At 41.1% G+C, this 13,268-nt stretch overlaps 1 protein-coding gene across 3 annotated transcripts; it reads right to left on the bottom strand.

Annotated features, from left to right (window-relative positions):
- Positions 1 to 5,040: 5,040 nt before the first annotated feature.
- LOC111867484 (nucleoside diphosphate kinase 6) lies at positions 5,041 to 12,591 on the bottom strand. Of its 3 annotated transcripts, none has more exons than XM_023857409.2 (6): positions 12,126 to 12,591; positions 11,895 to 12,037; positions 9,826 to 9,986; positions 9,498 to 9,701; positions 6,226 to 6,372; positions 5,041 to 5,605 (listed from the first exon to the last, which is right to left on the bottom strand). In XM_023857409.2, exons 1-4 carry the CDS (start codon positions 12,195 to 12,197, stop codon positions 9,595 to 9,597), a joined length of 483 nt encoding a protein of 160 aa, XP_023713177.1. In that variant the 5' UTR covers positions 12,198 to 12,591; the 3' UTR covers positions 5,041 to 5,605; positions 6,226 to 6,372; positions 9,498 to 9,594. The 3 variants fall into 3 exon arrangements, with proteins under 3 accessions (XP_023713177.1, XP_023713176.1, XP_023713178.1); XM_023857408.2 differs by having other exon boundaries at positions 9,498 to 9,746; positions 12,126 to 12,587; XM_023857410.2 differs by lacking the exon at positions 9,498 to 9,701.
- Positions 12,592 to 13,268: the final 677 nt, after the last annotated feature.

The following is a 13,268-nucleotide window of genomic DNA, read 5'->3' as shown; positions in this document are numbered from 1 at the left end:
ATGAAACAACTTAAATATTGTTTTAGCTGGTACCTCCATGAGGACGCTGCTTGTCTCTGTTGCCAAGATCAGCAAGAGAACCGAATTGAATGTTTATGAAAATGATCACTGTTTAGTTTGAGAACCAAATGAAGCTTATAAATTCACTGTGTGGAGAAAACATAGTTAATGATTATTACAGGAGGTGGTATATACTGTTACCATTAATGAGCTATACATATATAATCCCTGTCGCTATTGACAGATTTAGAAAACTCGGGGTTGGCGGTTCTCTGAAGATTCTGCTTGTCTGCCAAAGTGAAGTGCAAGGTCATGATGCGACGCTGACTGATCTGTGGTCCAACTCTGGTTGAGTGAGGGAGGGGCACATGGCCTTGCAGTGCACATTTTAAATTAGAATGCAGCAGGGATTAGCAAGGCCCTCACTCAGTCGGAGGCTCCCTTGGCAGTGAATAATAAGATTATGGTCTTCTATAATGTGGTACCATTTAGTCCAGTAGGAGTTCATTAACATTTTGGAAGAATGTCGCCCCTCCATCCTCAGGGTCGAAGAGTAAGATAGGCAAGCAACCAGCAAGTGCAGGAAGCAAGCATTTGCTTGCTTGGCCATGAAAATAGGGGCACTATATTCCTTCAAGCTGGTCACAGTAGCCGAGTGGTCTAAGGCATGCACTGTCTTCACTCACTTGGAAGCCAGGATCATGGGTTCGAATTCCACTCAGGGCATGGATGTTTGTGTGCGTTTTTCTGTGTTTGCATACAGGTAGAGGCCTTGCGACGAGCTGATGACCCGCCCAAGGAGTCCTATCATATGTCTAAGATCTAGTAAAACCGAAGTGAATGGAGAGTTCCATGGAGGTAGGCCTAGGCCCAAATGAGGGCTGTAGCACCAATGAAAAAAAAAATATTCCTTCAAAATGTCAGTATGCTTCTTCTAGCCTACCTGGTGCCAGATCCCAAGGCGAGCAATGTTTACAGTTACCACTTTGAAGAACTCACATACAATTAAGTAACTCTGAGTAGGATAATTATTCATCCCTCTGCCCTGACAGAGTTCTCTTATTGGCAGATTATAATGTCCTTTCCTCTTTAATAAGAGATTTCAAGTATGAGTCAAAGATGAAAATATGTTATATGAGTAGTACTGCAGAGGGGAGCATATACCTTTGTTAATGTTGGCACATAGAAGACATTGTTCATGCCCAAGGACACTGTAACTCTTCTCTAAACTCAGATACATATAACAAGACATCAGTTTAATCTCATTCGTTAGCTTCAGGCTTAACCAATATGAGCAAGCAAGAATGGTGTGTATATTTTTAATGTGAATGTGACAAACTGACTCCAGTACTTAGAATACAGTCACAAGTAGTGGATTGTTTCATGTAGTTCAAGAGGAAGGCAGTGTCTGTTTTCTGAGAACTTTATTTTTTTTAAGTGACCTATATGAGTGGGGCTTGTGGGCTGCCACTTACACACCACAAATTGCAAAATAAAAACTCCTTGCTTTGTGTGTACAGCTCGTTTTACTTTTAACCTGTTGATCCTTGTGACACTTTGTATGGGACTTCAAATATTAAGCTACAGAATGAACTAAGGGAACACTGACAGTGCAGATGTTTCGATGTGTGGCAGGTGAGGTATCGAGATGGAGGAGGGCTGAGAGAGCACACGGTGAGGAATGTGGTAGGATGGGGTAAGGAGAAAACCAATGCAGAGACTGGAAAAGCGGACAGCTCTTTGTGACACTGCTGCACAGTTAGACGGAAGAGAATTCACTGAGTAAGTATGCAAGTAGGAAATGTCATTTTACGGATGATGTGTTGACTTTCTGCAGGCATATAGGAATTATGTTAACTGTCAACACAACAAATATACTCAGTTTTAATATTCCATTAACGGTTGATGGTTGACATAATTCCTACATATATATGGAACACACAACATGATGCAACCAATGAAGAGACTTTCTGCATGTTCAGTTTCACTTGGAAGTTAAATTTGAAGAGAGGCATCCAGTGTCACTACACAATTCTACATCTAGTGTGAAAATTTCAAATAGGGAATTTGAAACCCCTGGATACTGTGGGGCTGACAGTCTCAGCATTTGGTCAGCTGGACTGCATACACGTGCCATTACAGTAATGAAACACCTGAATAATAAAGGTTGGAAAAAATTAGTATAAAAATATAACAGCCAAGCAGGCTTGCTCATTTGCTTATAGGCAGACACTTAAATGCTACTAAAAACTGGTGATGTTTACGTTGGATATAACACTTCAGTTATAAAGAACTGTTTCTGATAATACATGACAACTTGCAGCTCAGACCAAAAAGTCGGAAGTAAAGCATCCCTGTGCAGAACAGAGTGTTTGCGGTAACTGGGTTCATCACCCAGCAGTAGGTTACTGTATGAGTCTGTATACGGAGTAGCGCTAGTGTTGCAGCAAAGGCAGTTTTGGAGCTTTTGAATGTATTGTATGTCAAATGTTAAACGAAGTACAATGATTTTAACTAGAATTTTTATAGTGTGAAAGTTCTGTGATGTTTAAAATTACTTTAAATAATCTGCCAAAGATGGTAACAAAAGGCTTTCCTTGGAACAGAAGAGGTGACATCTGGTAACGTGAAATTATGACTGCAACCACATGTACGTATGTGGTAGATGCAGAATTCACTATACAAAGTATTCATTTCCACACCAGATCACATTACATACTGCTGCAAATTTAATATATATATATATAAATAAAAAATAGAATTATCAGAAAATGAAGTGAGCGAAGTCACTTTGTGCTGTGTGTACATGTGTGTGTTGACACTGAACTTGTACTGTGATATTAGAATGGATTTCTGTGAAGTATAGTACGTGTATGTAATGGAGAATTGTGTGCTCTGTGTAATGGTTACACTTCATTGCTTGGGATAAGGTGGCCCAATGGCAAAGTTGCTGTTACAAGTGATGAAGGCTACCATCCATTGGAGACTGAGCGAGGAGTGTCTGTTCCATTGGGAATGTGAGAGTAATTGTAAGGTGTATGTCATATCAAACAGTTATTATGGGGTATATTTTTTAGCTACAAATTAGTCTTCTTGAATTTTAAAATAGTGTATACACAATTCATAGGTAGGTTCTTATTTTATTTTTATATTATTAATGGAAGATGGGAGCAGAGATAGCTCAGTGCAGTGACTAGGCTCTAAAGTGGGTTCAGTTCCTTGTAGGGACAGAGATTCTTTGCCATCTCATCCAGATCAGCTCTGAGCATTGCCTGGCCTCCTATCCATTGGATACTAGGACCTCTTTCCCTTGGGCTGAGTAGCCAGGGCATGAAGCTGACCATGTAAAGCCTAGGCTGAGAATGAAGGGAGCTGTATCTCCACTAACTATGCATTTCTCTTCATGTGTAGAGGGCAGTGTTGCAAACTGCAAGCTCCGTTCTGTTGACAGATCTGGAAAGATAATGGTGAAGGAATTGCTGTTCCAAGGTTGTCATTAGATTTTATTTCAATGAGGAACATCTGGGAAGTGCACCGCTTACACAGCAGTGTTCTGATGGAAGGTCGAGGTCATAGAACGCTAGCCTCACTGCTCCATCATTTTCTTGTGCTGCAGCTATACATCTTGTCACCTATATGCTGTTGACAACTAGGGGTTCCCACTTACTCATTACAGTGACAGTTTAAATTAGCACAGTATGTATGCTGTTTACCCACATCAGCCATGATATGAAAGGTCACATGATCACGTGCATGACTGGCAGCATGTGCATACTGTTATGATGCAGATGAAAGCAAGGGGGGACATTTCAGGAGAAATGCTTTAGTGCCCTGTGTTGTGATGTGGGTATGGGCCAGGGACCATGAACTTAGAACATGCACAGAAATGTGTGCGCTCTGCTGAAACAATTTGAACTTTCATGAAGAGTGTCATAATGCATGGTATTGCCACTTGTATCAACACATGCTGGGCCCTTTATGTCAGCAGTTTATTCACATCATAAAAGTAAGTTCTAGTGTCTTGTGGTTTGATCTTTTTTCTTTGTTTTGTAGAAACTTTGTAAAACTTGCCATTGTACATATCACAAACCCCACGATCCTTATATACCATTTTGTTGCTTTGATCCAACTAACAAATGCCCGTAACGTCATGCAGTGTGAGTGTCTCATTAAATTTATTCTGTATGCAGAACCACTGATAACATAATGGTGTAAGGGAATTGAATCATGATTTGGGGGTCAGTGAAACTTTTGGAACTTTGTGGCTGTGAGTTAACATCTGTATAGGCTTGCACCTTCTCTAATGGCCATTCAGAATACACAGCAAGTCATCTGTGTGCCATATTGCAGCTGTTCCGTTAACACTTTAAAGCTGACATTATTACATATGGTTAAAATTCCTGGCTACAGATCCAGAGGTCCTGAGTTCGATTCCCGGTGCTACCAGATTTTCTGAGTAGTGGATTTGGAATGGAGTCCACTCAGCCTCATGATAATTGAGGAGCTACTTGAATGGAAAAGCGACTCTGGTCTAGAAAACTGAAATCAATGGCCGTGGGGATTCATTGCGCTGACCATGCAACACCTGCTATCCATTAAAGTTGGCATTAACGTCGCTGACAAGCAGCGGTTGCTCGGTCGGTATATTTTGCTTGAAGACTCAAAACACAGAGTTTGTTTTGTAATGAAGTTATTGCCTGCAACTACATTCTCAATAATTCTGTCATGTGCACCACAAGTTCCACCCTTAGTGCAATGGCTGCAGATTCCTTTCAAGATTTTTGCACTTTCACGCCCTCCAGATGGGATGCAATAGAGCTACTGACAGTTTCAACAACATAGACCTGCACTCAGATGCCACACAATTTGTGAGATCTCCCAAACATAAAGGGAAAATTAATCAGTATTATAATAATTCTTTATGAGAAGTATGCAAATTTGTATTTCAAACTTAATGTACACTACTTGTATTCTCTTCATCACTAGGCTGACATCCAAATTTAAACAGAAACGGCAAACACACAAAATCTGAATCATACACTCATTAACAAATTTGTTTAATGCTGACAGAAACCATGTAAGTGGTAAATGAAACATATTTTAATTAAATTCTACATTACATTCTTCTGTTTCATAGTCATAGCTCCTTTTCAGTGTACACAGAGAACAGCACTCAAGGCTTGCTTTGGAACAAGATGCTGAATCTCTAAAACACAGAATTTTCCCATCCAACTTTACATTTGCTGTAGTTCTATTTCATTAACTCTGGAATGTATTTTCAAATTTAAACTCATAGGTCAAAAACAAATTTCATCACTTTCAAGTATGTCATTACCTGCTCTGAATATAAAAGAATATCTTTACTGCTGTCAACAATACCACTGGCTTTCCCCTCCTCAAAACCATCCATTAACCAGAGAGTCTTCTCCCAGTCTGCAAGAAACAATTGGCACAATCTAACATCCACTTCACGCATCATGTAACAACTTGCGGCCTTCCATCTACAGTACCTCACTACACTGGAGGCACAAGTCCGTCTTCAACTCGAGACTCAACTTTCACTCCCAGCTTAAGTGGGTCCTGAAGATGGCATCAGAAAGTTGCCCTGAAACAATGTACATACACAGAAAATATTACGACATTGCAACAAAATGCACTCCCCTATTACATTCATTATACAGTCTAACCCAGTGTTTCCCAAGAAACTTCCATTACAGCATAATTAAGATAATTAAATATACCACTTTCAACTAAGTGCCTTCACCTCAGCTTTACAAGGCATGCAATTCAGCTCACACCCTCCGCCAGAACGTACTTTGCGATTCTCAAATTATGCACAAACGAACTGTACTGCGGCCATTTCTGGCCTATTGTACCAGCCCCAGATGATAGGTGAGGTTGACTGTGGAGCAACTGATGGAATGAAGATTGGCAGGGGAAACCGAAGTACTCGGAGAAAACCTGCCCCCAGTGCCACTTTGTCCACCACAAATCCCACTTGACCCGACCCTGGATTGAACCCAGGCCACTGCGGTGGGAAGCCAGCAACTAACCGCTTGAGCTATAGCGCAGCCATATACATGTAGAAATTATGTTAACCGTCAACCGTTAATCAAATATTAAAACTAAGTATATTTGTTGTTTTGACGGTTAACATAATTCCTATATGCCTGCAGAAAGTCAACACATCATCCATAAAATGACATTTCCTACTTGCATACTTACTCAGTGAATTCTCTTCCGTCTAACTGTGCAGCAGTGTCACAAAGAGCTGTCCGCTTTTCCAGTCTCTGCATTGGTTTTCTCCTTACCCCATCCTACCACATTCCTCACCGTGTGCTCTCTCAGCCCTCCTCCATCTCGATACCTCACCTGCCACACATCGAAACATCTGCACTGTCAGTGTTCCCTTAGTTCATTCTGTAGCTTAATATTTGAAGTAGTTATCTCCTGCTTATTTGAGGTCCCATACGAAGTGTTGCAAGGAGATTTCATTCTGCAATTTGTGGTGTGTAAGTGGCAGCCCACAAGTCCTACTGCCTTCCCCTTGATAAGTCACTCTGTCTCAAATCCCTCGGTGGGTATGTAATTGTAACAGTGCACATGTGTGAAAGGAAACAGAACTGCAGCATTTCTGGGTTGTGAAGGGGAAACATTAACAATACTTAAATTTTTCATTTTGGTTCCAAATTTTCTTTTGGCACTCAAGTGTTCCAGTTCACAGTAGTTGTGGACATAATCATCTGATGTTGAGGCCACGGAAAGAAGGCCTGCGGATGATGGCGCCACTTTGTGCCTGCTGTTTATAATCCCCTCTGGCCTAAGTCAACACATTCAAAGCACTTGATGGTGTAAGCAAAGGTTATCACTAACATCATTCCTGCGAACAGACTGGATGTTTCCACGGGACTTCTTTCTGTGGCCTCTGTACAGGTTCTGTAATATTTCTCGACTGCATAAATGAGGATTTATGCAAAGCCAGCAGCTACGGCATTCACTGACTCTTGTGCCATTAGTCTGCTGAGAGGGGAACATGGCTCACCAAGAATAATATATAGTGTGTTCTGCTTCCATGAGACAGTTTGGCAATACAAACTTGCGCAGTCAGTGGATTCTGTATTAAGTTTACAAAAGTGTACAAAGATTACATTAATGTTGACAAAAAGATTATTAGTGGGGGGTGGAGTCCAACTGGGTCCACTTGGCATGGCAGCCACTGATTGGCCTATTGTAGCCTGCCCTGAGTGTTTACGATTATGGAGAATTTGGTGGAATGAAGATTGGCAGGGGAAACCAAAGTACTTGGAGAACCCCCCCCCCAGCGCCACTTTGTCCACCACAAATCCCACTTGAACAGACCTGGGATCAAACCCAGGCCGCCACAGTGGGAAGCCAGCGACTAACCGCTTGAGCTATGGTGCGACCATTTGACAAAAATATACTCTTAACATCAAAACAAAGACAGGAATATTGAAATTGTTGACTGTGGAATATTAAATTTCTGTTCTGAAGTTTTAAAGACCAGTTAAAAGGTCTAATAATGGTGAAATAAAAGAACTGAATAGAAAAGCAGAAGAGAATAATAAAGATATCCAATTAATTTAGAAGAGGTAACACAACAAACTAATGTATATGGGCATGTTCATTTATCTAGTATGTGCTCTTAAATGGCAGTGACAGCTGCAAGTGGGTTCAATCAGTACTCAAGGTGAAGAATCAACAAGTGCAACCAGTCCTCCAGCTTGACCATTGGGAAACAGCTAACAAACTCACAGCATATAAAGCTACGAAACATGACATGAGCCCTGGACTCCCTGGTGTGATCTAAAGCATTGCCTAACCTTTACTGATTGTACATGGAGTATTCTCAATGGCCCACCCTGGTCCATTAGGACTTGTAGCAAGTAAACACATTGTTAAAATGTCAGATTACCATATCAGCACTGTCATTTTCTCTGCTACTCTATACATATCTCCTGCTGTGAGTAATTTATAATGCTGAATCTCGTAAGATGATTCTCAACCTCAAAAGGATTTCTACTTTTGTTTCATCTCTTTTACAGTGCTCAGATTATAAAGCACTGAATGGAAGGAAGAATAATGAATACTGAATTGGAAAGGATTTTGAAGGTCATGGTCTAATTGAGGTACTATCCCAACATGTATCTAGAGGGACTGAGGATAATCAAGAAAGACTTGGTGAGATTAGTCTGTTTTCTGGCCAGGACCCAAACCAAGCACCTCCAAAGTTAAAGTCTAAAACATTGCTGCTACATCAAGTAACACAATCAAGATGAATGAACGCTCAAAAATGTAAAGTTGTGTTTGTGCTCAATTAATTGAACACCATAACGGCCGTGGGGATTCGTTGTGCTGACCACGTGACACCCTCTAGCCACAAAAGTTGGCACTAAACTATACCGACTGAGCGACCGCCGCTTGTCAGCGAACAAGCGGCAGTCACTTGGTCAGTATAGTTCGCTTGCGGACTAAAATCACGNCCTAACCTTTACTGATTGTACATGGAGTATTCTCAATGGCCCGCCCTGGTCCATTAGGACTTGTAGCAAGTAAACACATTGTTAAAATGTCAGATTACCATATCAGCACTGTCATTTTCTCTGCTACTCTATACAGATCTCCTGCTGTGAGTAATTTATAATGCTGAATCTCGTAAGATGATTCTCAACCTCAAAAAGATTTCTACTTTTCTTTCGTCTCTTTTACAGTGCTCAGATTATAAAGCACTGAATGGAAGGAAGAATAATGAATATTGAATTGGAAAGGATTTTGAAGGTCATGGTCTAATTGAGGTACTATCCCAACATGTATCTAGAGGGACTGAGGATAATCAAGAAAGACTTGGTGAGATTAGTCTGTTTTCTGGCCAGGACCCAAACCAAGCACCTCCAAAGTTAAAGTCTAAAACATTGCTGCTACATCAAGTAACACAATCAAGATGAATGAACGCTCAAAAATGTAAAGTTGTGTTTGTGCTCAATTAATTGAACACCATAACGGCCGTGGGGATTCGTTGTGCTGACCACGTGACACCCTCTAGCCACAAAAGTTGGCACTAAACTATACCGACTGAGCGACCGCCGCTTGTCAGCGAACAAGCGGCAGTCACTTGGTCAGTATAGTTCGCTTGCGGACTAAAATCACGGAGTCATACCATGAAGATGCATGGAGGAGTGAGGTATAGCTTCACCATACTTGTCCTCAGCAATAGGAGGAGGTGTGGGGTCAGCTTCATGCCCTGGCCGCTTTACCACTGAGGAAAGCCGCAGTACACATTGGAGAGTAGGCTGGGTAGGCCCCAGCACTGATCTGGATGCTGTGGAGTAGAGAAAGTCTCTTGCCCCTACCGGGAATTGAACCCTAGCTGTCCAGCCTGTAACCCATCACTAATCGTGCTATCCTAGCTCAGATGATCACAAAACTGAAATACACACTTTACAATTTTATAGTAAATGCAGTGTTGGAAAAACACTTACTGTAATGTATGTTCATTTTCCGTAGTAGCAGACCTACTTCACGATTTCAAAGCTAGTACAGTGTCCTCGACTACAATAGCAAGCATCCATATTGGCCTTATGAAGCAGAAATGATGCGGTGAACAAACTCTTGTGCACGTAACTTGACAGCACCAGTATTAAAGTACTCAGCTTCTTTCAGAAACCACCTGTCGATGCTGAAGTCTGGAAAGAAGATTTCTATCTCTCTCGTTGCTGACTCAGGAGAATCTAAAAGCAGGAGTTTGTGCCCATCATGTAGCAATGCAATACTGTTCAGATAAGTTAAGTAACTGGCTATATAGCTCACCTGAGCCATGTGTTGCATTGCGAGTGTCGGTGAGTCCAAATCTGCCTCTAATGCTCTCAGGAGCCGTAAACTGAGCATGGTACACTTTTGTTGGCCCCATCAGGCTCCTCCAAACCTTAATTGCATTCTGTCGTGCCAATATATGCACTTCGGATGGGCCACTGTAACACAAAAACACCATCTACTCAAACAACTTCAGAATACAATGATTATATTTGGCTTGCATTATCATGATGTCATCTTGCAAAATTTGTGTTTGGGGGCTCTACATGTCTGGAAATGTTATTCTACCAGCACAAAACTTCAGTGTATGTCACAGAATTTGTTACATGAGTGTGAAATGTACTGGAACATTGGCACTATTTTCGTACTAGGTGAATATGAATTAGGTCATGTGATGGGACCTTACACCCCTACCTGAGAGTACCAACCCACTGGCCAGCATCTCAATGTATGAAGAGGCAATAATATGATTTTGATTTCTGGGGGTATGCCACACTGAATGTTGAAGATTTTTCAACACTTCATCAAACACTGCAGTTTCCCTCTTCAGCAATAATGTTTCTAGAGGGAGGTAAAAAAAAAGAAGATAAAGTGTCCCTGTGCTTAACTAATTAAGCACCACACCATAAAGGTGTATGTGGGAGTGGAGGTATAGACTCACATTTGCTTGACCTTGGTACTAGTTGGAGGTGAGCGGTCAGTTTCACACCCCTGTCACTCATGAGGTACATCCTGTAACTACATTGTATATATAAAGTGAGTTCTGAATGTAATATACTGCACTCTAGTCTGTTCCACATCCTACTTTGTAGGATCTACTAGGATCTACCTGCATCTATTCATTCAAATTCACCAGGAAAATAAAAAACAAGTAAAGGGTAAAGCTGTCCTTGTACTTAACTAGTTAAGCACTATGCTATGAATGCATATGGGGAAGTGGATGTATAGACCCCTGTTTTCTTGACCTTGGCACTAGTTGGAGATGAGTGCTCAGCTTCACACCCCAGCCACTTTACCCCTGGGGCAAGAGCCCCCAGTACCCATTGGGTAGGAGACTGCGTGGGCCCCAGATCCAGTCTGGATGATGTAAAGAAGAGAAAATTCTTGACCCAACCAGGACTCAAACTCTGAACCCTCTGTAGCCAGTCGCTATACCGACTGTGCTATCCCGGCTCTCGACAGGAATATAATGGAAATTAAACTACATCAACCAAGGCATCTCTTTTAAGTGTATGGTCATTAACTAGACGAATATTTACGCTCAAAAAAAAAGGGGGGGGGCTGTAAGGTATATAGCAGAGGTAAAATAACTGGAATCATGAAAAGGTGGCTTTAGGTAACAAAAGATATTAACGGTACACTCACTATACATTCAAGAAACAATCTTATATGCAAAAGAAAAGTGTAACTGCACTGTAAATAAACAAGTACATATATTTAACACAAGAAATAATAGCTACTTGTATCATAGGTACGTACATAATTTAGAACTTTATAACAGTAAACCATCGATAACAGGTTGTATCTTCTATAACAAATTTCCCACCCACATAAAACAAATAGGTAACACAACCTGTTTAAAAAGGAACTGAAGGATTTACTTATTAAGGGATGCTATTATTCAATAGAAGATTATTTCAATGAAGAATTCTGAAATATGAGCTACTGATAAGATGTATAGAATAAGCTATATTTCTAACAAGTTTATACCATCATCATTAATGCATTTTGATAATAATATAGGCGGACAATCTATTTTGATCTACAGGATAAAATAAAATTGAGGAAAATGAAACATTTGTTGGTACTATTAGCTGCATTAATAGCAATATCTCAAATTATGAGCAACATTTAGGCCACACATAAATTGGTACTTAAGTATAACAGAAAAATCGTTATTAATCGGTTGTACCTTCATGTAAGGATAAATATACAGGACTATTTGGATACCTGATCCAAAGTTAATATCTGCCTCTGACTGCTACTCGGTCAGTGATATTGTTCCATACATTATGATGTGGCTACCGTTCTTATACATTGGAGTTCTGGAAGAGGCAGACAATTACCTTCGCATTAACGTCACAAGTCTGTTATAAAAGAACTTATTTCTGTGTTCAGCATAAAATTCTGCTGCAACTTCTTCAGTCATTATTGTGGACTTCCTCTGCACTACATAAAATCCACTAGACAGAATGGTCTCCCGAATTTTCTGCAAATAATTCAAACACATAACCTTACACTTCATCATCCAAGTTTATACATATTCAAATTATACTGAGGAGAGACTTAACTCCAACCTGTAAAGCATGAGGGGCTTTTGTTACATGCGGTTTTATAATCGCTAGCGTCAGCTGTAAATTTCCTTGCATTATAACTGTATCCCATCTGAAAGCAGCTGTATATAAAAACGTAAACTGTTGTTTCAGCGGCCATGAAATCCCAGACAGGCCGTTGCCTGGGAATGCCTTGGGCAACAAACGCGTTTCCCCGAAGACGGAAGGTTCGTTGTACAACCAAAAACGTTACCTGTATTCTACAATTTACCACATTCCCAAGATAACAGAACGTTCCCTGCGTAGCAACGGCCTCGAATACGTTACCCTCGCCCAAACCAAGGACCCAAGAAGGCCTACAAGGCCAAGAACGGCCAAGAATATTCGAGCACGAACACGAACAACACGAACCCGATCTATCTTGCAGACGTTGCAGACGAACGTAAATGCAGTGACACACACCAGAGAGCGGGCAAGCCGCGCGATCAGGTTGAGCGGCCAGCCGGGCAGGTAGCACATGGGTTGTGCAGGACGTGAAGGACTGCGTGAACAGGCATGCAGTGGCCGTATGATGCGTTTGGAGACTACATGCATTTTCATTCGTGCTCCATGCCCTGCCAACCTCATCCTCCTTGACTAGTGATATTGAACACAGTTCAAAAATAGAAATAGGTTAGGTGGAAACCCTCTGCAGTACAAGAGATCTGGTTGTAAAAGAATTTATTGAGATTCTAGCGAACAAAGCCTTGGGGGGGGGCACTCAAAATAGTTGCTATGTTAGCATACCTTCTTACCGATTGTGCTCTCTGCCCTGTCGGTCATTTTAAATTTAGTTAATGTTGGAGGCGTAGAGATGGCAGCAGCACTGCACCGTGGTGTCATGGCGGCTATGTTGCCAACCAATAACACGGGAGTTTCACGGGGCTGCCCAGTACCTCCTGCCCTTTACTATAAAATGAATTCTTCAGAGGGGCGGTTTGCACAGACCAATAAGTTGTGGATGCTTTTGTTAACTAGGTTTATAGCAAAAATTTCTACCTCCTTTTCTATCCTAGTTCCACTCATGTGCGTGTTTTATCTCATTTTTAGTTTCAAATTTTCCTGTTAAGTCGCACTGAATTAGCTTGGCCTCAAATGTTTAATTAACTGCGTGATGTGGGTGTGAAA

The sequence above is a fragment of the Cryptotermes secundus genome, unplaced genomic scaffold (assembly GCF_002891405.2).
Source record: "Cryptotermes secundus unplaced genomic scaffold, Csec_1.0 scaffold843, whole genome shotgun sequence".
Taxonomy (NCBI): Eukaryota; Metazoa; Arthropoda; class Insecta; order Blattodea; family Kalotermitidae; genus Cryptotermes; species Cryptotermes secundus.
Note: the sequence above shows the minus strand (reverse complement) of the source record. Positions and strands in the feature narration are given on the sequence as shown.